The 23,875-nt window shown below is 41.9% G+C and overlaps 1 protein-coding gene across 2 annotated transcripts in view; it reads left to right on the forward strand.

Moving 5' to 3' along the window:
- Window positions 1–7,298, forward strand: part of MYOZ2 (myozenin 2) — a 31,962-nt gene extending 24,664 nt beyond the window's left edge. For both annotated transcript variants that reach the window (XM_055142932.1, XM_004612724.2), the window contains one exon: window positions 6,900–7,298. In XM_055142932.1, coding sequence (XP_054998907.1) covers window positions 6,900–7,149 — 250 coding nt within the window. In that variant the 3' untranslated portion in view covers window positions 7,150–7,298. The remainder of the gene's footprint in view (window positions 1–6,899) is intronic.
- Window positions 7,299–23,875: the final 16,577 nt, after the last annotated feature.

Here is a 23,875-nt window from a genome sequence, read left to right on the forward strand (position 1 = left end):
TGGAGGGGTCAGTAAGGATGGCAGATGTGTGCTGAAAGTAGATAAGGGATCAAACGTGATAGCCTCTCAGTATCTGTATTGCAAACCATAAAGCCCCAAAATAGAGAGAGCGTATGTGGGATATTGTCTGCCATAGAGGCAGGGGAAGGTGGGAAAGGGGAGTATACTGGGAACATTGGTGGTGGGGAATGCGCACTGGGAGGGATGGGTGCTTGATCATTGCATGATTGTAATAACTCAAACATGAAAGCTTGTAACTGCATCTCATTTTCGATAAGTTGATTCAATAAACAACAACAATAATAATAATAATAAAGTATGAAGCTCCAGGTATAAGAAGTACTAGGGATATAATATGTGACATATGACTGTAGCTAACACTTCTATATGGTAGATATATAAATCTTTGAATTCCAAGAGTTCTCAAAAAAATAATAATAAATTAATTTAAAAATTATTTCCTTCAGGATTATAATATATATTTTTATAATATATATATTGAGTTTCCAGAGATCAGACCCAGATCTCATGCATGCAAGCATGTGTTTTATTATTGAGTCAATTCTCTAGCTCCAAGATATACATTTTCATTTTTTTAGCTTTAATATTCACTAGGTTGTCTCTTGAATCCAAAAGGAACATCATTGGAACTCTAAACCTCTCATTAACCTAGCAAAACTCTTTAAAAAATATATCTATCAGTTATCACAGTTGGGGCTTTTTTCTTCTTTTTTCAAACCTCAATTTTAAAAAATTAGATTATTCTAGTTCAGGTCACATGTTAACAATAGCACTAATGTTTGTGGTTCTGATGTACACAGTAACCACACTCAAGATATATATTCTAGTTCAGGTCACATGTTAACAATAGCACTAATGTTTGTGGTTCTGATATACACAATAACTACACTCAAGATATATTTTTAATAATTTCACAGTTCATTCTTTGGCCATTTGATTTTCCTTTAGGAGGAAAAGATGTCTACTGTGTTGTTTTATATACCCCCAAAACTAGATTCAACAAAGAGGATGCTTAATGACATTCATTAAAATCAGTAAGGGTGGGGGCGAATCCATAGCACAGCGGGTAGGGCATTTGCCTTGCATGCGGCCGACCCAGGTTCAACACCCAGCACCCCATATGGTCCCCCAGGCACCGCCAGGGGTAATTCCTGTGTATAGAACCAGGAGTAACCCCTGAGCATTGCTGAGTGTGACCCAAAAAGCAAAAAAATTAATTTAATTAAATCAGTAAGAAACCAGGATGAACCCCAAGAAGTAGAGCATCATCTGCCTTATGTGCCAGGCCCTGAGCATGGTCTCTGGTAGCACCACATGCCCACTGACCACTGCCTAGAATGGCCCTGGTGAGTCCCCGGTACCAAAGGGTGTAGACCTGGTGACCCAGCACCACTTTGGCTGGCCCTGACCTCAGGTACCATTGGGAGCAGCCCCCACACAAAGTAGAAAAATAAAATAAAAATTAGTAAGTTAACTAGCATATATTTTTATAAGCAATGAAAGTTTTCTTTAAAGAGTTTTCTTTTTGTTGCCTTAAAATATTGTTCTAATTTGATTCCCAGAACTACCCACTGTCCCCCAAGCCCCGCCAGGAGTCATCCCTGAGCAGAGCCAAGAGTTGCCTCTGAGCGCAAAAGAGTAGAAACAAAATACAAAAAACAAACAAAAAAAGAAAACCAAAACATTTTTCTATTGAAAATGTAGCTTTCATATACTACTGTAGTAACCATTTATTATTACATCTATTATGAATAACATGTCATCATTTTCTATTAATATTATTAGGATGATTAATACCATTATGGTCTTAACTATTGCTAATACTTTTCTTGCATGCATGAAGGGTAACCAAAGAATTTAAGGAAGGGTTGAGGAGAGGCATGGAAAGCAGTTTGGAGGCCCATTCTAATGATATAATCTGTTCCAAAATGAGACTGTAGGGCCGGAGTCATAGTCTAGTGGGTAGGGCACTTGCCTTGCACATGGCCAAACCCCGTTCAACCCTGGCCCCCTGTTGTGTCTCTGAGCCCCTCCAAGAGGATCCCTGAGCCTAGAGCCCTGAGAAACACCAGGTGTGGGCCCCAAAGAAAACAAAAATTTATTTAAAGTCAAAAGTACATTTACAGGACTTAGGCGACAGGAATTGCAGAGATTTATGGTTATCTTTCAGTAGAGTATTCCAAATCTTTTAGTGGGAATTTTTGCTTCACGAACTAAAACTTGAAAATCTGTTCCGAGGTGTTAGGAACCTCACCTGCGGCCTCTCACTTTGCTTAACATTTCTGCTAATGGACTTTCTTTGTGTACAGAGGCCATAAAAATTCAGACAAACAGGATATAGTCTCAGTGGTGCCAAAGAAAAGACAACTCTGCTGTTCAAACAGCACCCTTTCATTGGATCCGCGGTAGGAGATGGGTTATGGAACGGAAGGGGATGTTTTCATTTCGAAGAGAAGAAAATAACCCATAAATTGGGAGGGTAAAGCAAAACAGAACTGGATTAAAATGGAAAGTGATACTCCACATGCCAAGGCCAAATACTGGGCTTCAGTGGCAAGGAACATTTTAAAATCTTATTTAATTTAGAAAAATAAGTAAGAGTAACATTACTGCTGGAACTAATAAATACAAGATTTGCTTGAATTGATCGAATTCAAGTGTGACTGCTTCTAGCATCTAGAAATATTCACCTCTATTCTTGTGTGTCCTGTGGATGTCAGTCATATATTCATTTTTATGCTTATTATTGCTATAGGGGCCACACACCTGTGTTCAGGGTTTACTCCTTTCTCTATGTCCAGGGATCACTTCTGGTGGTGTCTGGGGGACCATATGTGGCCAGGGATCGAACCTGGGTCAGCTGCATGTAAGACAGGCGCTGTACTATTTCTCCAGCCCTAATCGTATATTTTTAATTCCCAACATTGAATGGCCCAAAGCTTATAAGAGTCACGCTTAACTTAATGCTTTGCTGTTTCTCTTAATATTCCTAACAATTTATGATCAGGTCCTCTGTGTTTGATTTATTTTTTTCCCTTTGGGCCCCATACATTAGAGCCCGAACCCTAAACCCACAGGAGGACTTTTATCCTTTATGCTTTTTATTCTTCACTCTTGAGCATTCAGGACATTATTTCCTTACAGTAAATTATTCTTTGATGCTTTATTTCTATCTTCATGTTTCACTCTTGACTTATCTGTGAGCTCATTGGGGATAAGATTAGCTGCAATCTTTCCATCTTTGAATTCCTAGCACCTAGCAGAGGTCCTGGGTACAAAAAGCAATAAATAACTTGCTTGGGAATAACTAAACCACCTGTTGATATACAATGGCAAGCTGCTAAAATGATCAAATATTGTGTTGCATATCTTAGACATCCAAGAATAAGAAGCTTGACTTATGTTCTAAATCAAACTTCAATCAAAAAGCACTGTCATTCCTAAATCAAATGACAAAACATGAACCATTGGATCAATTTACTTGTGTTGTAAAAGTAACTGCAATGTGATGTGGACACAGTTTCCCTGAGTGGGTGTGTCCCTGATACCTGTGTCCAGGAGGCTTCTGGAACTATCCAGGGAGGTAGTAGTGGCCTCGGGTCACTGGGGGTTAGGGGATGCACTTTCTGTTTATTTGCTTAAAGAAGGTAGATTTCCAGGGAGGTCACAGAGTAATTTCTTTTTATGTAAAGGGGAAGTAGGTCAAATAAGATTGGGAACCTCTGATTTAGAAACAGGGTACTAGGAAGCTCACTGATCTCAAGACCCAAATGCTGTGGGATATTGCTGGGATCAAAAAAGTGGGCTTTCACTGAGTCTGTCTGTCTGGTTCTAGAATAGGTGGGTAATGCTGTACAAGTCACTTATTTGTGCCTCAATTTTACCAATTCATTAGGAATAACAGTAAAATCAAATCAGAAGAACAATTGTGAGAATTTAATGAGAGAATCATAAAGTCAAAAGTACTCACAAACCAGGGACTGGAGCGATAGCACAGCGTGTAGGGCCTTTGCCTTGCACACGGTCAACCTGGGTTGGATTCCCGGCACCCCTTATGGTCCCCCAATGACCGCCAGGAGTAATTCCTGAGTGCAGAGCCAGGAGTAACCCATGAGCATCGCCTGGTATGACCCAAAAAGCAAAAAAACAAAAAAACAAAAAAAGTACTCACAAACCAGCAGGCCCTGGTTCAGAATCTCAGACCATTCAAAAGACTGAGTTAGTGTCTGTGATTTAACATGATCTCAGGCTGCTTCCTCTAGCAGGAGAGCTCGGGAAGCACTTAGAACAGTGTCTGGTGCATGGTATCCACTCAAACACTAACTTTGATCATGACTAGTTCTTCTAATGTTTAGTCACCATAAAGCACCTGAGAAATAACCTACATTCTTCAACTTCTTCTCAAACTCATCTCTTTTACCTCCAGACTAATAGTTTGGGGTCCTGACTGTGAACACCCATACGGGCATAGTCGCTAAATGCTAGACTGAGGGTACTGCGCTAATCTCAGACATCTGTGATTATCCTTTCTTCCATAGCAATTGGGGAAAATAATCATTAGTTCAGTCATCCTGAGCACAGATGCGTCAGAAACCAAAACACACTTCCGAGGGTGGCACAGTACTGGAAGGAAATCATGGGCCAATAGGATAAGAGACCCTCAGTTTACTGAGACAGTTCTAACTGTGGCCACCACTACGTGGTCCACCCATCCACTCAGCAGACATTTCCCTCAAGGGAGATTTTAGCCTCACTGTCCCCTCACCAGTACTGCTTCATAGCAATATTGCTTTAAAAACAAATGAGCCACTCAACTCTCCACTCAAAATTTCAAGTCCTTGACTTGCTCTTATGCATCATTTTCTTAATCCCACATCCGGCCCTCTTGAGTGTCCTTATGGTTGGTCATTATCAACACCCAGGTCACCATCAAAACGTTCATGGCAAACACCCCCTTTCTGCCACCTTTTATCTTGACTTTTTCCATATTTTTTACTTCAGTAATGCTTGTTCTATGCATCAGAGCCATCCATCTCAAAGTCCATTGATCGCTTTCTCCTCACCTCACCAGACTCTGTAATCCTTCACTATTATCAACATATAACTGCTCACAGAAATGAAGACATTCAGGAAATCTCACAGAGTGATTCAGCTTCAAATAAAGTCAGATCTCTTCCAGGATTTAAAATAATCTCCACAGTACTGAAGAATCTATCTAGTCTTAACTGTTGCCTGGTGCAAAATGTTTCTGAGCTAGGATCTTCTAAGTACAATACATCAAGTACAAGTATACTGTAATGTGCTGCAAAGATAGATTCGGGAGAATTCTAATCATCTTGCAGTACACTGGTAATAAATAAGGCAGACATACCAAGTGAATAGGACGAGGGATGAATATGGGATTCAAAGGAAACATGAGAATTTGCTTACTTCTGACAGTACATGTGGTACAGTAGTAGGAATTGTAAAATTGTACCCCCAGATATGTACAGCCCTATTAACCAATGTCAGTATCTCACCTACTCTTCCAGGAACCTGAGCCCTCTTTCATTTCCTGAACATGCTAATACTATTTGTGCCTAAACTTCTTTGTAGAAGCTATGCCTGAGTTGCTGAGGGATTGTGTCATACTGTCTATGGTTAACTTCTGATAATAACTGCTTTAATGTTACTTCTTCAGAGACATAGTCCCAGTATATCTATTCAGTTGGCTATACTCTGTGACTTTACCTTCTTTCAGCTTTCCACATTTGTTCTATCATTTTTGGAACTTCGTCTAGATGTCTACTTTTTGTTGTTGCTTTTTGTTTGTTTTTTTTATTTGTTTTGGTTTTGAATCACACCTGACAGTTCCTTGGGGGACCATATGGGGTGCTGGATATTGAACCCAGGTCAGCAGCATGCAAGGCAAGCACCCTACCCACTGTACTATCATTCTGGCCCCACAATGTTTACCATTTGGGGCTCTTTTGCTAAGCCACAGGAGCCTGTGCTTTGCATGACTCATTGCTCTATCTCCAGAGCTTAGAACTGTGCCTGTTACCGCATGAATACTCATTGCTCTTATCTCCAGAGCTTAGAACTGTGCCTGTTACCGCATGAATAAACAAGTGAACCTGGAATCAAAGTTCCAATATTTTGATTCTTCTTGAATGCCAAGAAGAATCAGGCTTTATTTGGAAAATGAATGCATGTTGAGGTTTTTGAGATGGAGATAGAAAGCTGGAAGAAGTACTCCTTCTCCTTATAGAGCTTCACAAATGATGCAAACTAAACCACATCTACAAAAGGGAGGCTGATAACACAAAATTCCATATCATAAACCAGAGTGATGGCGTGAACCAAGTGATGCCACAAGAATTCAGCTAAGGAAAGGGGTGTGACTGGGAGGGTTGGAAGGAAGTTAGAACTTAAAGGACAGAGGATGTGCAAAGGTGGAGAGATGGTAAGAAGGAGATGTTTTAAGAAGAGGCAATATGTTAGTAATGGCACAAAGACCAGAAATGTTTATAATGAACTCAGAGTTCAGGTAATAGATGCATTCAGTATAACCCTTAGAGAACATACAAATGGTCTGTCCATCAATCTTTTATCAGATATGTAAGGTATCAAAAGGCACTGTCATTGGCCAAGAATATGGCTCAGTAAAGAATGCATGTTTTGTCATATTTTATATGTATAAGACTCTGGGTTTGAGACCACGCCCCCCCACACATACACACTGGTCCTTAAATGAAAATGTCTGCCTAGGAGGTGAAAAACTAAAATCATCCTAAGAATATAATATAATAACATGCCCATATCATTGTGGCCTAACTTGTTTTCTGGTAAATATGTTAGAAATTCAACTCATCTATTTTCTTCTCCATTTTCTACAGAGTTGCCACCCCATTTGGCGGTTTTGAAAAGGCATCGAAAATGGTTAAATTTAAGGTTCCAGATTTTGACTTAATGCTTACAACAGATCCCAGGTTCATGGCCTTTGCCAATCCTCTTTCTGGCAGACGGTCCTTTAATAGGAGCCCCAGGGGGTGGACATCTGAGAATATTCCTATCGTGATCACAACTGAATCCACAGAAGAGATCACCGCACCAGAATCTACCGTACCAGAATCAGAAGACTTATGAAAAGCAAGTAGTATATCCCACAAAAACCTCTGAACAAAAGGGTTTCTATTCCATTACTCCACTTACTGGCAAACCCACTTACACTCTTCATTCATAGCAATAATTTAATTAGCAATTCAGCCATTTATCTTGTGTAGCAATTAATTTTAACCTCATATTGAATACTAATAAATAATTCCAAATCTTGTTTTAAAAGTTTTAACTCCTTTGTCTTTATTCACAATTTTGTTTTCACCTGGTCAAAACAACCCAACCTTTTCAGAGATAATTCACAAAGTTTCATTTTTGGTTCTGTTCAAAATGAGATATTCCCAAATAGGCTTTTCAAATGAAATCAAGAGTCCAAATATAATGTAAGCTATTCAGATTCATTCAGAGTTTTATTTAGGGTATTAAAGTTATATAAGATGATATACAAATACTCATGGAAAAAAGGGTCATAATTAATTTTTTTGGAAACCTTGATAAAAAGCACATCTGAATAGTCTTTTCACTATTCAGTCACGTATTTGTAATTCATAGATAGTCAGGTATCTCCTGAGAAATGAGTAATATGCTATTTTTAGATGATTCTATACTTTTTATTTCTTGTTTCTGTAACATAAATTTATAAAGTGCTTTGTATTTATTGTGTGCTTGAAATCATTAGGAAACTTTTTCAAGATGGCACTTTCTAGTGTTCAGCTGGGTTACTGTTGGTTATCATTGGTTATGATTATGGGTTATTATTTGTTTCATACTAGGTAAGTTTGAGAGGTAATGACTCAGGTAAGTCACACCAGTGTAGCTTAATTACCCTGGATATACTTGGAGTTCACGTTCCACAAATCCTAATGCAGTGTGTTCATTAGCTTCAAATTCCTGTATGCATTTTTAAGAGTGATAACAAACTAAACATAAACTAATACCTATATAAATAAATGTATGTATGCATAAGGAGAGCATATTTGTATTCAAACCTTTAAATTCAGTTAAAATATCTTGTTTTTGTTTGGGGGCCACACCAGCAGTGCTCAGGGTTTACTCCTGGCTCTGTGCTCAGGGGTCACTCCTGATGGAGCTCAGGGGACAATATCTGATTCTGGGGACTGAATTTGACTCGGCTGCAAGTACTGATCCTCTATGCTATCTCTCCAGTCCCAAATTCTGCTCAAATTCTTAAGTACTAGGGCCTACGTGTTACAAAACAGAAACAAGAAATAGAGAGCATCTAAAAATAGTATACTAACCATCTCTCAGGAGATACATGAATACACGGGTATAAAAGTCTCAAATAGAAAACCAGTGGTATATCTTACAATATTATTGGTCTTAAAGTATAATTGAGGAAATATTCAGCATGGAACTGACAAGAAATTTTCATCAATTCTTCTCATTTCTGTTAACTTCAGAGTTTTATGATATTTATATCAGGGGAGAAATGTTTCATGCATAGAAAACTATTTACTAGATTAAGTGTGGGAGAGGAGCCTCCAGTATGGCTGTAGCTAGGTTCCAGTGGTCTTCGGCCGCCAGGAGCTCTGCTCAAGGTGGGGAGGGAAGCTGGAGCCCATCCCCTCTGAGGGGCCCCGGGGAAGACAGCCAGGCATGCGGGCAAGAGACTCTCTGCATCACTCTCTTCTGAGGGCTTGCTTTTAAGTCTCTGGATGTTGGCCATTGATGGGATTACACACACCTGGATTCCTCTGCCGGTACCTTCATGCATGAGGCCTGTCTGAACGTGTAGAGAGGAGCCTCCAGCATGGCTGCAGCTAGGTTCTGGTGTCTTCGGCCGCCAGGAGCTCTGCTCGGGGTGGGGAGGGAAGCTGGAGCCCATCCCCTCCGAGGGGCCCCAGGGAAGACAGCCAGGCGTGCAGGCAAGAGATTCTGCATCACTCTCTTCTGAGAGCTTGCTCTCTACACGTTCGGACAGGCCTCATGCATGAAGGTACCGGCAGAGGAACCCAGGTGTGTGTAATTCCATCAAGGTCAACATCCAGAGACTTAAAAGCAAGCTCTCAGAATGGCTGTGTGATATCTTTAGCCTACCTCTCCCTCTAGGAGAAACTGGCAATCTGAGAGTTTCCTGCCCCCATGAGACAGCCTTGCAAGCTCCCCATGGTGTATTCATATGCAAAATCCAGTAACAAGCTGGATCTCATTCCCCTGACCCTGAAGAGCCCCCAGTGCAACATCGTTAGGAGGGCCAAGTTGAAATAGACTTGTAAGATCTCAGGGAAAGGACGAAATGAGATGTTACTGAGCCCGCCCGAGAAATGGGTGATAAACGGGATATTGTGATTGTGATTGTGATTGTGATTGTGATTGTGAAGTGTGGGAGATAGGAAGGAGAATGTAAAGAAAACATCACATATTTAGAAAATAAATGTCTATGTAGGTTGGAGTTGGTTGCTTGTTTTGATCATTCTCTAGATGTGTGAGCAAACAAATTTTATTTTATTTTATTTTATTTCATCATTTTTTGTGGGGGTGGAACCAAACCCAGCGGTACTCAGGACTCACTCCTGGCTCTGCACTCAAGAATCACTCCTGGAAGCCTCAGGGGATCAAATGGCTGATGGGAATCAAGCCTAGTTTGGTCACCTGCAAGGCAAGCACCCTCCCCACTGTACTACCAGTCCCATTAGACAAAAAAAATCTTGGGAAAAATACAATTTCTAGAGCTTATATCAGAATCTGGAATTTATGCATGCCAAAATTATTATGGATCACTTATATAATTTAAATATATTTAATATGTCTAAATTTCATTTATGTTTTGATATTTATCGATTTTAAAACTAACAATGTTGGTATCAGTGATAAAGATGTAGATATGAGGTTTTGATCACCTGCAGTTTATTTTGGGTTCAACATAGCCTTTAAAAAATACATGAGGGGCTGGAGCAATAGCACAGCAGGGAGGGCATTTGCCTTGCATTTGGTCAACCCAGGTTCAATGCCCAGCATCCCATATGGTCCCCTGAACACCGCCAGGAGTAATTCCTGAGTGCATGAGCCAGGAGTAACCCCTGTGCATTCTCAGGTGTGACCCAAAAACCAAAAAATATATACATATATATAAATAAATAAAAAATACATGATATTCTAGTACATGTTTTGATGAAATGGCTTAGTATTTTATTAGCACTGTCACATTGTACTGTCATCCCGTTGTTCATTAATTTGTTTGAATGGGCACCAGCAATATCTCCATTATGAGACTTGTCGTAGCACAGTGGGTAGGGCGTTTGTGTTGCACACAGCCAACCCAGGTTCCATTCCTCCAACCCTCTCGGAGAGCCTGGCAAGCTACCGAGAGTATCCTGCCCACACAGCAGAGCCTGGCAAGCTCAAAGTGGCATATTCGATATGCCAAAAACAGTAACAACAAGTCTCACAATGGAGACATTACTGGTGCTTGCGAGCAAATCGATGAGCAATGGGATTTTTGGGTATTGGGGCTAGAACCCAGGGTCTCATATAGGCCAGGTATGTGTTCAATCACTGCTACACAAATAGTTAAATTATATTCATAGTGTCATCATTCTGTCAGCCACCCAAAGGGACCTGCAGTTAAATATATTAACTAGAGAGGAGTATCCCCCAGTATCCAAAGGAGTACTTTGGAGGGGTGGATCCTAAGGGTTTGGGCTTTTGTTTATGGTCACACCTGGTAGAGGTCAGGGGCCATCCCTGGCAGGATGCTCAAGGTGGCTGTTGGTTTTGGCCATATCTGGTAGTGCTCAGGGAACCACGTGGGACCAGAAATCAAACCCAGGGTCTCACACATACAACTGTGACTCACCTGAGTCACATATATAGCCCAGTATTGTTTTCCTTTCTTTCTTGGAAAGGTTGGGGGAGGGGCACCCCCAGTGATACTCAGGGCTGATACTCCTGGCTCTGTGCTCTGGGATCACTCCTGGTGGGTCACAGGGGACTGTCTGTGGTACCAGAGACAGACGCATGATCAGCTGGGAGCAAGGCAAGCGCCTTGATATTTTTCAAGTTTACTTCGAAATGAATGGGATGACCCTCTCTTCGCCACGGTGTTTTTCCCTTTCCTGGAAGTGTTATTAACTCCAGCTCAGCTGTCTGACACCTTTCGAGAAGCCAAAATTTCACACTCCAGTTGCTACACAACAAAGAATTTAGAAGTAATTTTGAATGGATTTTCTATCAACCATTGGCAGCAAAACCTTTCAAAGTCACAAGAAAAATGATAGTCATCTTTAGAACAGCAGAAAGACTGAGGCAGTGTTTTCCAGTCATTTGTATTCTTTAAAGACAGAATAAAACTGGAGCCAAAGTGACAGTACAGCGGCAAGGGTGCTCGCCTTGCGTACAGTCCACCTGAGTTTGACCTCCAGCGTCCCATTTGGTCCCCTAAGCCCACCAGGAGTGATCCCTGAGCGCAGAGCCAGGAGTAAGCTCTGAGCACTGCTGGGTGTGGCCCCCAAACAAAACAAAACAAAAACAAGCAATAAAAAAATAGAATAAAACAGAATAGCACAGGGGTTAAGGTGATTACTTTGCATGCAGCCAGCCCCAGTCTGATCCGAGCATTTCCTAAGTGACCCATGAGCACGGAATCCAAAGTAGTTTCTGAGTACAGAGTAAGATGCAATTCCCACCTCCCCCCAAATAGAATAAAGGTCCGTGAATGTGGCTTGACAGTAAAGAGAATGCATGAGACTGGTTTCTATCCCTGGCATCACTAAAGTATAGAAATTAGGAAATGAAAGAAATAGAATAAATAAAATTTAAAGAAAAAGCATAGGAATGAAAGTAATTCTCCTGATGGGCACCTAAGAGGCAGTAACTATACTATGCTTTATAAAGGCTGTTTAGTAAACATATAATAATAGTATTATATCTTCATAATTGTCCATTGAGAAAAGTATTATAAACTCCACCATATAGATTATATATACACATCCATTTTATTTACTTATATATAATGTGTATGAAAATTGTGCTTCAGAGAATGAAGGTGATTAGTTTAATTCTAGTTCAGAGTTGGGAAGAATTTGGAGAGTCTGGCTCTAAATTATATGTTTCAAGAACTCCTGGTTCATAACTTTTCTTCAAACTATTTTATTGTGTCTGAACAAAATAATAAAAAACAACTTCATCTCAATTGTGGGCAAAACCAGCTATAAACTGAATAATTACAGTCATCTTCCAAAGTCATTCAGACACCCATAATCATAAAAAGCTGAATTTTGAGATGGTGTTGAAATGAAATAAGCAACATGCATGATTAACTTGGAAATTAGACACAAAAGTGTTTGCTGGTTAAAACTGCTCATTTTTGCTTCATATCCTGTTCCCTCTGGGTTCCTGTCATCTTACTTTTACTGCTCCCTGGAAGGGCATAGACAGGGAAAGAAAGAGGAAAGAAACAACACCAAATCTATTCCTTTAAGTGAAATATTTTCCACTTTCCAAAACTTAGAGGAAATTTAATTTCCATTACCCTGTTCCACAGACGTCTGGGTCACAAAATTCTACTATTTGGGCCAACTTCTTAATGGTAGCTGACTGATTGGGCTCTACATAATTACTATATCTATGGAGGAAAAAGTGATTTGGAACCTTACCTCCTTCCTTCCTTCAATCATTTTTCACTTGTCTTAACTCAATATTTGAAAGAACTTGGCAATTAAAAGCATTGAGTGGCTGTTAAGTCAAAATCAAGACAAATAAAGATGATAATTTTGGATCCAAGCGGCTATTTATCACATCCAATTAAAATGCGCACCTTTTCTAAACAGACCCATTTATAAGTGTTTTAGCAGGTTGAAAACGGAAGGAGCCAATTATTCTCGAAAAGGCTAATGTGGGGCCAAATGTGCAATCGTGAGTATGAAAAGAACATCCTGAACTTTCCGACTCAAGGCACAGTTGTACCAGCCGACTTATTAATTCTGGAATTTCCTCACTTTGCTGCTTATGCAAGATAAAACTTGGATGACATCATGGCAGTTTCTCAGCCACAACTTCTTTTTTTATTATTATTTTTTTTATTAAGCTTAGGGAAGTGTTGTTTTGAATGGCCCTTTTCTTGTGAAAAGTCCTTTGGTCCTTCTCTGTAGGAAGAAGTGTGTTTGCTTTCTGTGGGTGGAAGAGGAACGCCAAACTCTTGTTAAAGGGGACTCAGTCCCCCCAAGAAGTGATCAAAGCAATTCACAAAGAGTGAGGAATTTTTATCTTTCTTTTTTAGAAAAAAGTTCCAGAAGTTAAAACTTTCTGTGTTTAGTGAGATAGTACAGCAGACAAGTAATTTGCCTTCAGTGTGATGGCCGGGTTTGGTCCCTGGGTCCCCACATGGTCCTCCGGACCACCACCAGGGCTGATCCCTGAGCCAGGAGTAAGCCCTGAGCACCACCGGGTGTGGCCCCCAAACAGAGAAACGGCAACAGCACAAAAGCTGAAACTTCCCAAAACAAGAAAAAAAGTAAGTAAGAATTCTACTCTAAGAATTCCAATGGCTTGAGCTCTTACACTGAAGTGGTAAATAAAACGTTGTGTCTCCTTTCCTTGCACATAGGTGACCCAGTTAGATTCCTGGTACTGCCTCTGGTCCCCTGAGGACCCCCAGAAGTGATCCCTAAATGCAGGGCCAGGAGTAAGCCATGAGTATAGCCTGTGTGGCCCCCACGCCCTAAATAAATAAATATTTTTGAGAAACAGGAATTTTAAGTGCTGATTAATTTTGATTGGTTATATATGATTAAATAATCACTATTTTATAAGCAATATTACATGGAAATATATGCTATAATCATTCAAAAACAACAACAACCTTGTGTCTCTACTTGAATTCCTAAAAGAAAAAAGAAAAGAGCTAAATTTCAACCCAGGACATAAACGTTACCTGACATCTCAATATACTATGATTTCAATAGGATTCTTGAGTGCGCGCAGGGCACTGAGGGAAGTCATCTCTAATTATAGTTCAGGAACAAGGATACGGCTAAAGAGCTGAAGCACATGCTTCACAGGTGGGAACCCCAGGTTTAATCCCTAACACCTCGAGGTCCCCGAAATCACCTGACCAGGAGCAGCCCCCGAGACTGCTAAGGGTTCCAAACTAGAAATTATGACTCCACCTCCTCCCCCCCCCAAAAAAAAGAAAGTAGTTTACTGGAGAATATTTTGATACAGATTTCACTGACAATTGAGGGTAGTGTAGAGATAGCAGCATTCCAGGAAACAGAAGCTGATAATGTCAGGAGGAAAAAAGATAAGCCCAATGCCTTGCCCTATTTTCAAACTGCTGATTGAAGAATTTGTAGAGGAGCAACAGTACTAGCAGGAGAAAAAAAAAAAAATATATATATATATATATATATTTCAGCAGTGGCTAATTATCCTAATTTTTCCAGGGATGATTTTTCCTTTCATCCTCAACTTTCTTAATCCGAGAGTCCTTCTCGGAGAACCTGGCAAGCTACTGAGAGTTTACTGCCTGCATGGGAGAGCCTGGCAAACTCCCCGTGACATATTCATATGCCAAATACAGTAACAATGATGGGTCTCATTCTCCTGACCCTGAAAGAGCCTCTAATGCAGCATTGTTGGGTAGGACAAGTAGAGAGGCTTCTAAAATCTCAGGGCTAGGACGAATGGAGACGTTACCGAGACTGTTTGAGAAAATCGAAGATCAACAGAATGATGATGATGAGGAGGAGGAATACTGCTAGCTATTCAGCCATTGATTAAGTTTAAGTGGCCATAAACTCCACACTACTATTTAAAAAAATAAATTGAATATCTGTGAGATGGACCATTATAAAGCAGTTTATGATTCGGTTTTGGTAATACAATGATCCAACACCTAACACTCCACCAGTGTACATTTCCCACCACCAAAGTTCCCCCCCCCCCCCGTTTCCCTCCCTCCATCCCCAACACCCCAGCCCCCACCCCCAGCCTCCCTATATGGGAGGCACTTTCCTTCTTGCTCTCTCTCTCCTTCTCCTTAGTACTTTGCAGGTACTCAGAGGTGATTGTGTTTGCTCAGGGCATTCAGTAGTTTTGTCAGGACAGTAAGGCTGGAGTAGCTTTTTAACTGGGTGGCAGCTTTGGGGTGTGGATGTGACTGCAGAGGCTTCTGGGAGTACAGGGAGGTGAAGGGAGCACTTACTTCCTGACACGTGATTCAGATTAAATTATAACTGGGGAAGCCCCTCCCATTTCAGATTCACTTCAGTATTGAGAACCAGGTGGCCCACTCCTTTCACCTTACTTTCAAAAGGGTCACACCCAGCAGTGTTGAAGAGTGGGACATATAGTGCCAGGGATCAAACTCAGGGACTTGAACAATCTGGCATGTGCTATCACTTGAACTATCTCTCTGATCCCCCAAAAAAGTCTTTCTATCTGCCTGCCTCTCTTCTCTCTCTCCTCTCTCTCTCTTTCTCTCTCTCTCTCTCTCTCTCTCTCTCTCTCTCTCTCTCTCTCTCTCTCTCTCTCTCTCTCTCTCTCTCTCTCTCTCTCGCCCTCTCTCTCCCCAATGCCAGGAAGGTTTACTTCCATTATTAAAAATTGTTAAGATGACAATATCAAATCAAATTGAATATTTTTTCTAACTGGGTGTCCATTTCCTTATTAAAAAAAGCAGACGTTGTTTCTTTCACTAAGTCTCTTGCTCTAATGTCTTTCAAACTATGATTATGTTCTACCAGAGAGTCTAGAAATCGATCGAGTTGGTTGTGATCAGCAATTTTTTTTAATGCAATGTAATGGAATTTGAAAAGTAGGACACTCATAGGCGTAGTATTATTTCATGAAATTGTTTTATTTTTTTTAAATATCTATCCATGGGAACAGGGTCACATTGTAAATGACACTGCTTATTCTGGGTTGCAGTTTAAAACGTTTGAAAGTTACTTTACTGCCTACTGTTTACTGCTGTTTGAAATTTAGCTGGTTGCAATTTAAATGTGAGCATTGCTTTTAAGAGCCTAAATGGCTTGTGTCCATCATAATCAAACTTTCATAACTGGTTTGTAAAGGGAGTTCTTCAGAATCAAAAGAATTTGAAACAGTAGCAGACCAAACTTGTGGAAAAACAATTTAATCAGAAAACATTGCTTTTAGTATGTACAGAAAGGCTTTAACACACATTCCAGAGATATGACTTGACAAGACTTTGTTTTTTTTTCCCCAGCACAATTTCAACTTTGACTTGTTAAAGGGTACCAACACCTAAGAATGAAATAAATCCAGTGCTTATGTGTTTCTGCCTTTCTATGAAAGCCTACTTCCTTGATGTGTTCCTCTCACTTGAGTATTTTTCATAGTTTTATCACTCTATAAAAAAATAAATCCAGGGCTGGAGTGATAGCACAGCGGGTAGGGCGTTTGCCTTGCACGCAGCCGACCCGGGTTCGAATCCCAGCACCCCATATGGTCCCCTGAGCACCGCCAGGAGTAATTCCTAAGTGCATGAGCCAGGAGTAACCCCTGTGCATTGCTGGATGTGACCCAAAAAGCAAAAAACAAAAACAAAAACAAAAACAAAAATCCGATGGGGTTGGTGCTGTAGTTCAGTGGTAGAGGGCTTGCCTTGCTTTAGAAGGGCTCGGAATTTGATCTCTGGCATGGGAAGGGGGAAAAAGAAAGAAAGAAATCTTATTTCCCTTTTCTTTGATTGTGAAGTGAATTTCAAGAAGGAAGTACAATTTGAAAACACTGGTGCCCTGAATACTTCAGTCACCTTTACAAAGAAATGTGCTCTCCAGGGCAACTTCCTCTGGGTTGAACGTTTTCAGCCAAGATACTGGGGGCAAAGGGTGCAATGTTATTTCTACTGCATTTCTTAAAGTTCGGCTTTTAAAACAAGTTAGTCAATATGTAGAGGGGTGTGTGTGTGTGTGTGTGTGTGTGTGTGTGTGTGTGTGTGTGTGTGTTAGATGTGTCAGCTTCCGCAGGGATGGAAACTTAGCTGGGTTCTTTTCTAAATACTAGAGTGTATTTTGCTGGGGAGCATCTCTCCAGTGGTGTTTGGGGGGGCCCATAGCACTTCCTGTGATAAGGCCTGGTAGTGGACACCTCGGTGCTCAGTGCTCCTTACTGCATGCCGGGAATGCCCTTCTGCCCCTTGTAACTATGTCTCAGACCAGAACACTGGAGTGTCACTCATCGAGATCTTGTGTAGCGATGATTCAGAAAGAGAAATGACTCTGAGAAAGGCTTTAAGACTTCCTTCTGTGTTCCCCTTCCCTTTTCAGAAAGGTGCCAAGGACGTTGGCCCCCCAATCCCTGCAGAGAGACGAAATTTCCAATAATTCATGGGCATATTTCACCGCAGGAAAACTCCACTGTGTCTAGGAATCCCATTTTGGCTCTGCTTCTACCACCGTCTGGTGTGACTGGGAAAGATCTTCACTTCCCTGTGCTTCAGACTTCTTGTCTGCACCAGGAGGGATTTCTCTGAAAATCTAAAGAAGTTTATAAAATAAAACTTCACGAGACCCCCAAGCTGCACTGGGAGCAGCCTTGTTGCTCCCCACCCAACCCCCCCAGCAGTGCTGGGTGTGGGTCCCACAGCAACAAGGAAATGGCACGAGGAGGGAAGGAGCATGATGCGATACACAGAAGTCTCCTGAGTGCATTTATGACTTTTAAGATCCTGAGATAGTCTCAGTCTTTGTTTCTGGGCTTATTAGTACAGTGCATATAACACTGTTGCTCATTTCTAGCTACTCCTCTGTATTTCCATGGCTGTCACCAGGTAACACACTTCACAGGCAAGCTCTTCTCTCTAGACGGCCATCCCTGGCTTATTGAAGGCCCCACGGGCCAGACACTGCTGGACAATTTACTGCCATTATTTCTACAAAGGGGGGGAAAAAAAAACGAGGGGAGGATATTGCTATTAATATTCCAGGGTTGTTGGGAACATTAAATAAAACAATCTACATAAAGCGTTGACTTCCTGACACGTGGTTCAGATTAAAATACAACCGGGGAAGCCCCTCCCACTTCAGACTCACTTCAATACTGAGAAGCACGGGGTCCACTCCCTTCACCGACAGGTTAGGACGAAGTGGCCAAAAGCGGGGGACTCTCGGGTCCATAGCCACTGCCTAAACAGCAAGCGAGGCTGGTAATTCTCCAGCAGGGTCCTCTGTGCTATATTATGTTACTTCTGAACACAAACAATTCCACTGTCTTCTTTCTTCTCGGTGTTTCTCTTAGGTTACAGAACACTGCCAGGAAAAAACACAAACAGAAAAACAGGGCCAGGGAGGTAACTGAAGGCACGGAAGCAGGAGCCCCATGTTGATCCCCAGAGCACCAGTAGCAGCGATCTTTAAACCCAGAGCAGGGCGCACACCCCACCCCCAACGACCACCCAAATAAAACCAAGCCAATAAGTATCCCATGGGCCTGTAATCAAACCACCTCTACTGACAGTGGTGCAGTGATGAGTCATAAGGATGCTGCCGTTTTAGAGTTATTGCAGGTGGCGTCACTTTTCTGACGTTTCAATTACACCACTTTGCTGTTGTGAAATATCTACATTTGTAACTCCCCCCCTCCACCAAAGAAATTCAGAGAGGACTTTTATTTTCATAACAAAAAGTTAAAGAGCAGTCACAGTTTGGCAGCTGCTCTGAAGGCAGCTGGAACAGAACTGGTATGTGTGTGTGTGTATGTCTGTGTGTGTGTGTCTGTGTCTGTGTGTGTGTCTGTGTGTGTGTCTGTGTCTGTGTCCACGCACACGCACCATTTCCTTCCTGCTTTTTACTGCATAAGCGTGACATTTGCCATCATGTGTTAGTTGGGAGGGTCTGACAGTTATTGGGGAGGGGCAAAATTTTCTCATAGAAATAAATTTTTCCCTAGAGATGATTTTTTTTTTCTTTAACTTATGTCATTTCAGCTGACAATAGGATTTAAATGAACACTCTGGTTTGGATAGTGGGGGAAAGCCCCTTACTGCCCAGGGTCCCCCACACACTCAATGGTGAAGGGTTCGAGCTAGGTCTTTCCTAACAGGATGTGCTGCATAATGCCAAGACGCCTTGTCATGTTTTTTCTGGCCTGTTCCAGTAGCCTTTTTTTTTTTTAGTAGAAAATTTTAAGACATTTTAACTAACAAACACTTTACTTAGAAAGAACAAACATAATTTCTGCTAGCATGTGTTTTATACTTGGAGATCTCCAGATGAAACATTTTTCAGTAGCTTTAATCCTATTCTGTGAGTTCATTGAGGCTGGGACTTTCCACATTTCTCCCCATAGTTTTAAAGACGATATTAATCCTGATCCTGAGCATTCAAAAAAATCTAGGAAGAACAGTGATTTCTATGAGATGTGGAATAAAACCATCACATCTGATGGGATATTTAAAAGAAATGGAGGACAAAGAATGAGGTTGCAGGTGTTCTGTGAAGTTATCAGCATTGATGTCCAAATGACAGTAAGATGTAAGAAACCACTGGCCGGAGAACTAGTACGGGGGCAAGGTGCTTACTTTGCACATGTCCTTTTCAGATTTGGTTCCTGACATGACATATGTATGGTTCCCGAGAAAAGCCAGGAGTGATTCCTAAGCACAGAGCCAGAAATATACTGCGCACTGCTGGGTGTGGTGCCCAAACAAAACAGGACGTGGGAAACCCGGTGTAGTTTTGATTCATAAAATCAAAATAGTGAATGAATAGTAAGAAACAATCAGGAGCGATAGCACAGCAGGCAGGGCGTTTGCCTTGCACGGGGCCGACCTGGGTTTGATTCCTCTATCCCTCTCAGAGAGCCCGGCAAGCTACTAAGAGTATCCAGCCCTCTGGACGGAGCCTGGCAAGCTACCCGTGGTGTATTCGATATGCCAAAAACAGTAACAACAAGTCTCACAATGGAGACTTTACTGGTGTCCACTTGAGCAAATTGATGAACAATGGGATAAGTGACAGTTTTATTTTATTTTATTTTTGGCTTTTGTGGTCACACCCGGCAGATGCACAGAGGTTACTCCTGGCTCTTGCACTCAGGAATTATTCCTGGCAGTGCTCCAGGGACCATATGGTATGCTGGGGATTGAACCCCAGTCGGCCACATGCTCCAGCCCCAACAATCAGTGTTTGAAACATAAACTTCCAGCAGCAAATCAAGCTACAATCATGGAGTCTAAACCCAAGAGAAAAATAATTTTCACAAGCAGAAGGGGCAAATTAAAAAAAAAATTTTATTTTCAGGTCCCACAGTTTTTTAGAAGTTGATCACGAAGGCACATCCTGAATTCAGTTCTGCGCATGGCATATGGAACCTGCTGCTGTGTTTTCCCGGGCGAGCTGATGGATCCCTGGTTGGTGAACATGGTGAAGAGCATCCTTAGAGGAAGGCCCGCATTGGCAGGCAGAGCGGGAAGCGTTTGGGATGATGACAGAAAAATGATTTCCTGTTACTGATAACTTCAAATATAATATAGACCTTGGATTTTGGATCAGCGTCAAACGGAAATTCACGCTACAAATTCATGCACATTTCTGTTCGGCTCTTGTTCCTCCCATTTTACTCTTAGTTTCCTGCACATAAATCCTGCTACTGCTTCTTTTATTTATAGTTGAACTCTGTGTTACCGCCTGTGCTAGAATTCATTTTTGAATTTATGATTTAGAATTTACTTTTTAATTCTTTGTAGGCAGAGCTAAAATGACTGAATTAATTACCTTTATGTTTACTAGATCACCCCCTCCCCCCCAAAAAATGTAGATGAGCCAAGGAGGTGGCTCACAAGGTTGACGGGCATCCTTTGTGTATGGGAGAATCAAGTTCAATCCTCAGCACTCTTTGATCCCCCAAGAACAGATGGGAGGGACCACTGAGACTTGTCTAGGGATAGCCCCCAGCATCACTGGATGTGGCCCCCAAATAAGAAAAACATTGTTGGAAATATTGAGCATTTTTAGTTTGAAACTATTAGAAGTTGTCCCCAAAACACAGAAGATGTTTTCATAGTTTCTTGGGGCAGGGTATTTATCTCAGTAGTGGAGTATTTTCCTTCATATGTGAGCCCCTGCATTTGATCACAGCACCCCCAATAAACAAAAAACTTAATGTCAGTTTCTTGTGGAAAAGAAAATATAAATTTCTGTCTATAAAGAAGTAAAGATGAAATCATTGTATGGAAATTACTAGAAGGTAGATCGGAACTCCATGTGACAGAAAATTCTTCACAGCGGATGTGTTTGAAAGAAACAGATGGTCTCACAAAGCATCAGGTTTTCTCTCATCGTGTTTGGACAGAGGACGCAGAGCACTGGTAGGGATGAGCAGGAAGCTGCATCAGTTGAAATCTAACCATCCCCCCACTGCCCCTCCCCCGAAGCTCCAGATTGTAATAAAATACATATTAGCGCAAGGAAAACAATATGTAGGTTGTGTGGCATCACATTAGCATTGATGACAGCGGTACTGGTCGCAGTGACACCAGCATAATGGCCGTAATGACAGAGCGTGCTTCTTTATAGCTTCCTTTATCTGGGGCACGATCAAGACATGTGTAGAGACATTCCTCCTCAGCCCAGGGTTAGAGATAAGAAAGTGAGAATATTTCAAGGGGAAATAACACACAGGGATAATGGAACCGCTTCAGCTTACAGTAAGTAAGCAAAACTGGGGTTGGACCACTAACTGAGGCTAACACATTTGGAATATCTCGAATGAGTGAATTTGATCTCCTCATACTTAACAAAATGTCCCACTGCAGAGCATGGGGGCATGAATTCAACACTCAGCTCCACTCTCTCTCTCTCTCTCTCTCTCTTCCTCTTTCTCCCTCCCTCTCTCTCTCTGTCTCTGTCTCTCCCACCTCCTCTCTGTGTCTGCCTAATTATTTCCAATCAGCTGCCATGAGTGAAATATTCACTGTTGAAGGGGCTCTGAGCTCACCTTCTAACAGCTATGCAGAGTGGGCCAAGAATGGTTTTCCCTCAAGCTCCAATTTGAAGGATCCTAACTAGATTGAATCACCCATACGCCAATTCCTGTGTCCAGAGAGTGTGATGCCCCACCCGATTGACGCTTTTCCTCTCATCAGGAGTCCATCTGGCCGTGTCCCTCTGGTTTTGGTTCTGATGGTGGGAGCCGGCAGTCCAGGAGGCCTGGACATTCATGGACCAGCAGACCAGCAAGCTTCCAGAAGACACTCGTAAATATACAACCTCTTCTTGGGCATCCTTATTCTGCTCTTTTAGTAACTGGACATTTTCATTTTACGGGAAAAATAAGGAAAAACTGTAACAGAAAATCTCATGTCACAATTGTGCTCGGTAGCAATGAAGCTGGTGTTGGACAACTCACTTGACGCCTGCTCTGTGCCCTGCACCAGGCTTGACGCATAGGATAATGAGCAAGAGGGACAAGCACTTGCTGGAATCTTTTCCTTAGAGTGAGAAAGACAATAAGCAAGTAAAGAGGTAAAATAACCATAGACTGCAATAAATGATAAGGGCTATATAACCAAGACACCATGACAGAGACCAGGAATTCTAAATCAAGGGTGGTTTTTCTAAAAAAGTTAAGCCTGGGATCAGAGACAGAGTTCAATGGGCCAGAGAATGTGCTTTGCATGTAGGTCTGGTTTGAATTCCTCCAGAATGCATGGACCCCTGGGTCACTGCTAGGAGCAAGCCCCATGCACAGAGTTGGAGAAAGGAAGGAAGGAAGGAAGGAAGGAAGGAAGGAAGGAAGGAAGGAAGGAAGGAAGGAAGGAAGGAAGGAAGGAAGGAAGGAAGGAAGGAAGGAAGGATGATTCAAGCTGAGATGAAATGATGGAATGGAATCAGAGACTTAGGGGAAGATTGTTTTAGCTAGGGTTTATCACCCTTTGCATGACTAGCATTGAGAACTGGACAGTTCTTTGACGTGGGAGGCTGTCATCTCCTGTAAGATGTTTAGCAGCATCTCTGGCATCTAGACATCACCAGATACCAATAGCTTGATGCAACCCAAACACCAGCGACAAGACCCAACATTTTAAGTAGATGGTTTTGGCTGTTGTGAGGGAAACAGACTTTGAATCATGAGGATGGATGGATTTGTTCTCATGACCGGGCACTGAGGCATATCACTCAGAGAATGGCCCACAGTTATTTCAAGGGAACCAGAAGTGGAAGTCATCTAAATGGTGTAAAACTAGGGGGACAGCCAAAAGGAGGAAGAGGACACAGGAAGGTAAAAGATCGGAAGGAGGCCAGGATTGGAAAATGGTGGAGAAACACCCATTTAGAGAGAGGGCCACGGGTTGGGGAGACAGTTCAAAACACTTGTGCACAGGCTTGCATGCAGGAGCTCCATTTTGGATCCCCAATACTGGAGCACTGCTGGGGGTGACTTTTGAGTACCAAGACAGGGGCAGCCCTCAAGCACTGCCGGGTATGACTTACCCGAAAACAAAACAAAAACGCAGCCGACCCGGGTTCAAATCCCAGCATCCCATATGGTCCCCTGAGCACCGCCAGGGGTGATTCCTGAGTGCATGAGCCAGGAGTGACCCCTGTGCATTGCTGGGTGTTACCCAAAAAGCAAAAAAAAAAAAAAAAAGTGCTAAGAGTGTACTGTAAATAGGAGGCAGAACGTACACTCAGACAACAGTGTCACAAGAATTGGAAGGTGAGTCTGCCAGGGGAGAGTGGATGGTGGCAACGTCACACGATCTTCTGGGTCGGAGTCCATCTAACTCAGAGCTTGAGGATTTCTCTGGGACTGCGTTGTTCCAGTTCAG

This window comes from Sorex araneus, chromosome 6 (genome assembly GCF_027595985.1).
Source record: "Sorex araneus isolate mSorAra2 chromosome 6, mSorAra2.pri, whole genome shotgun sequence".
Lineage (NCBI taxonomy): Eukaryota > Metazoa > Chordata > Mammalia > Eulipotyphla > Soricidae > Sorex > Sorex araneus.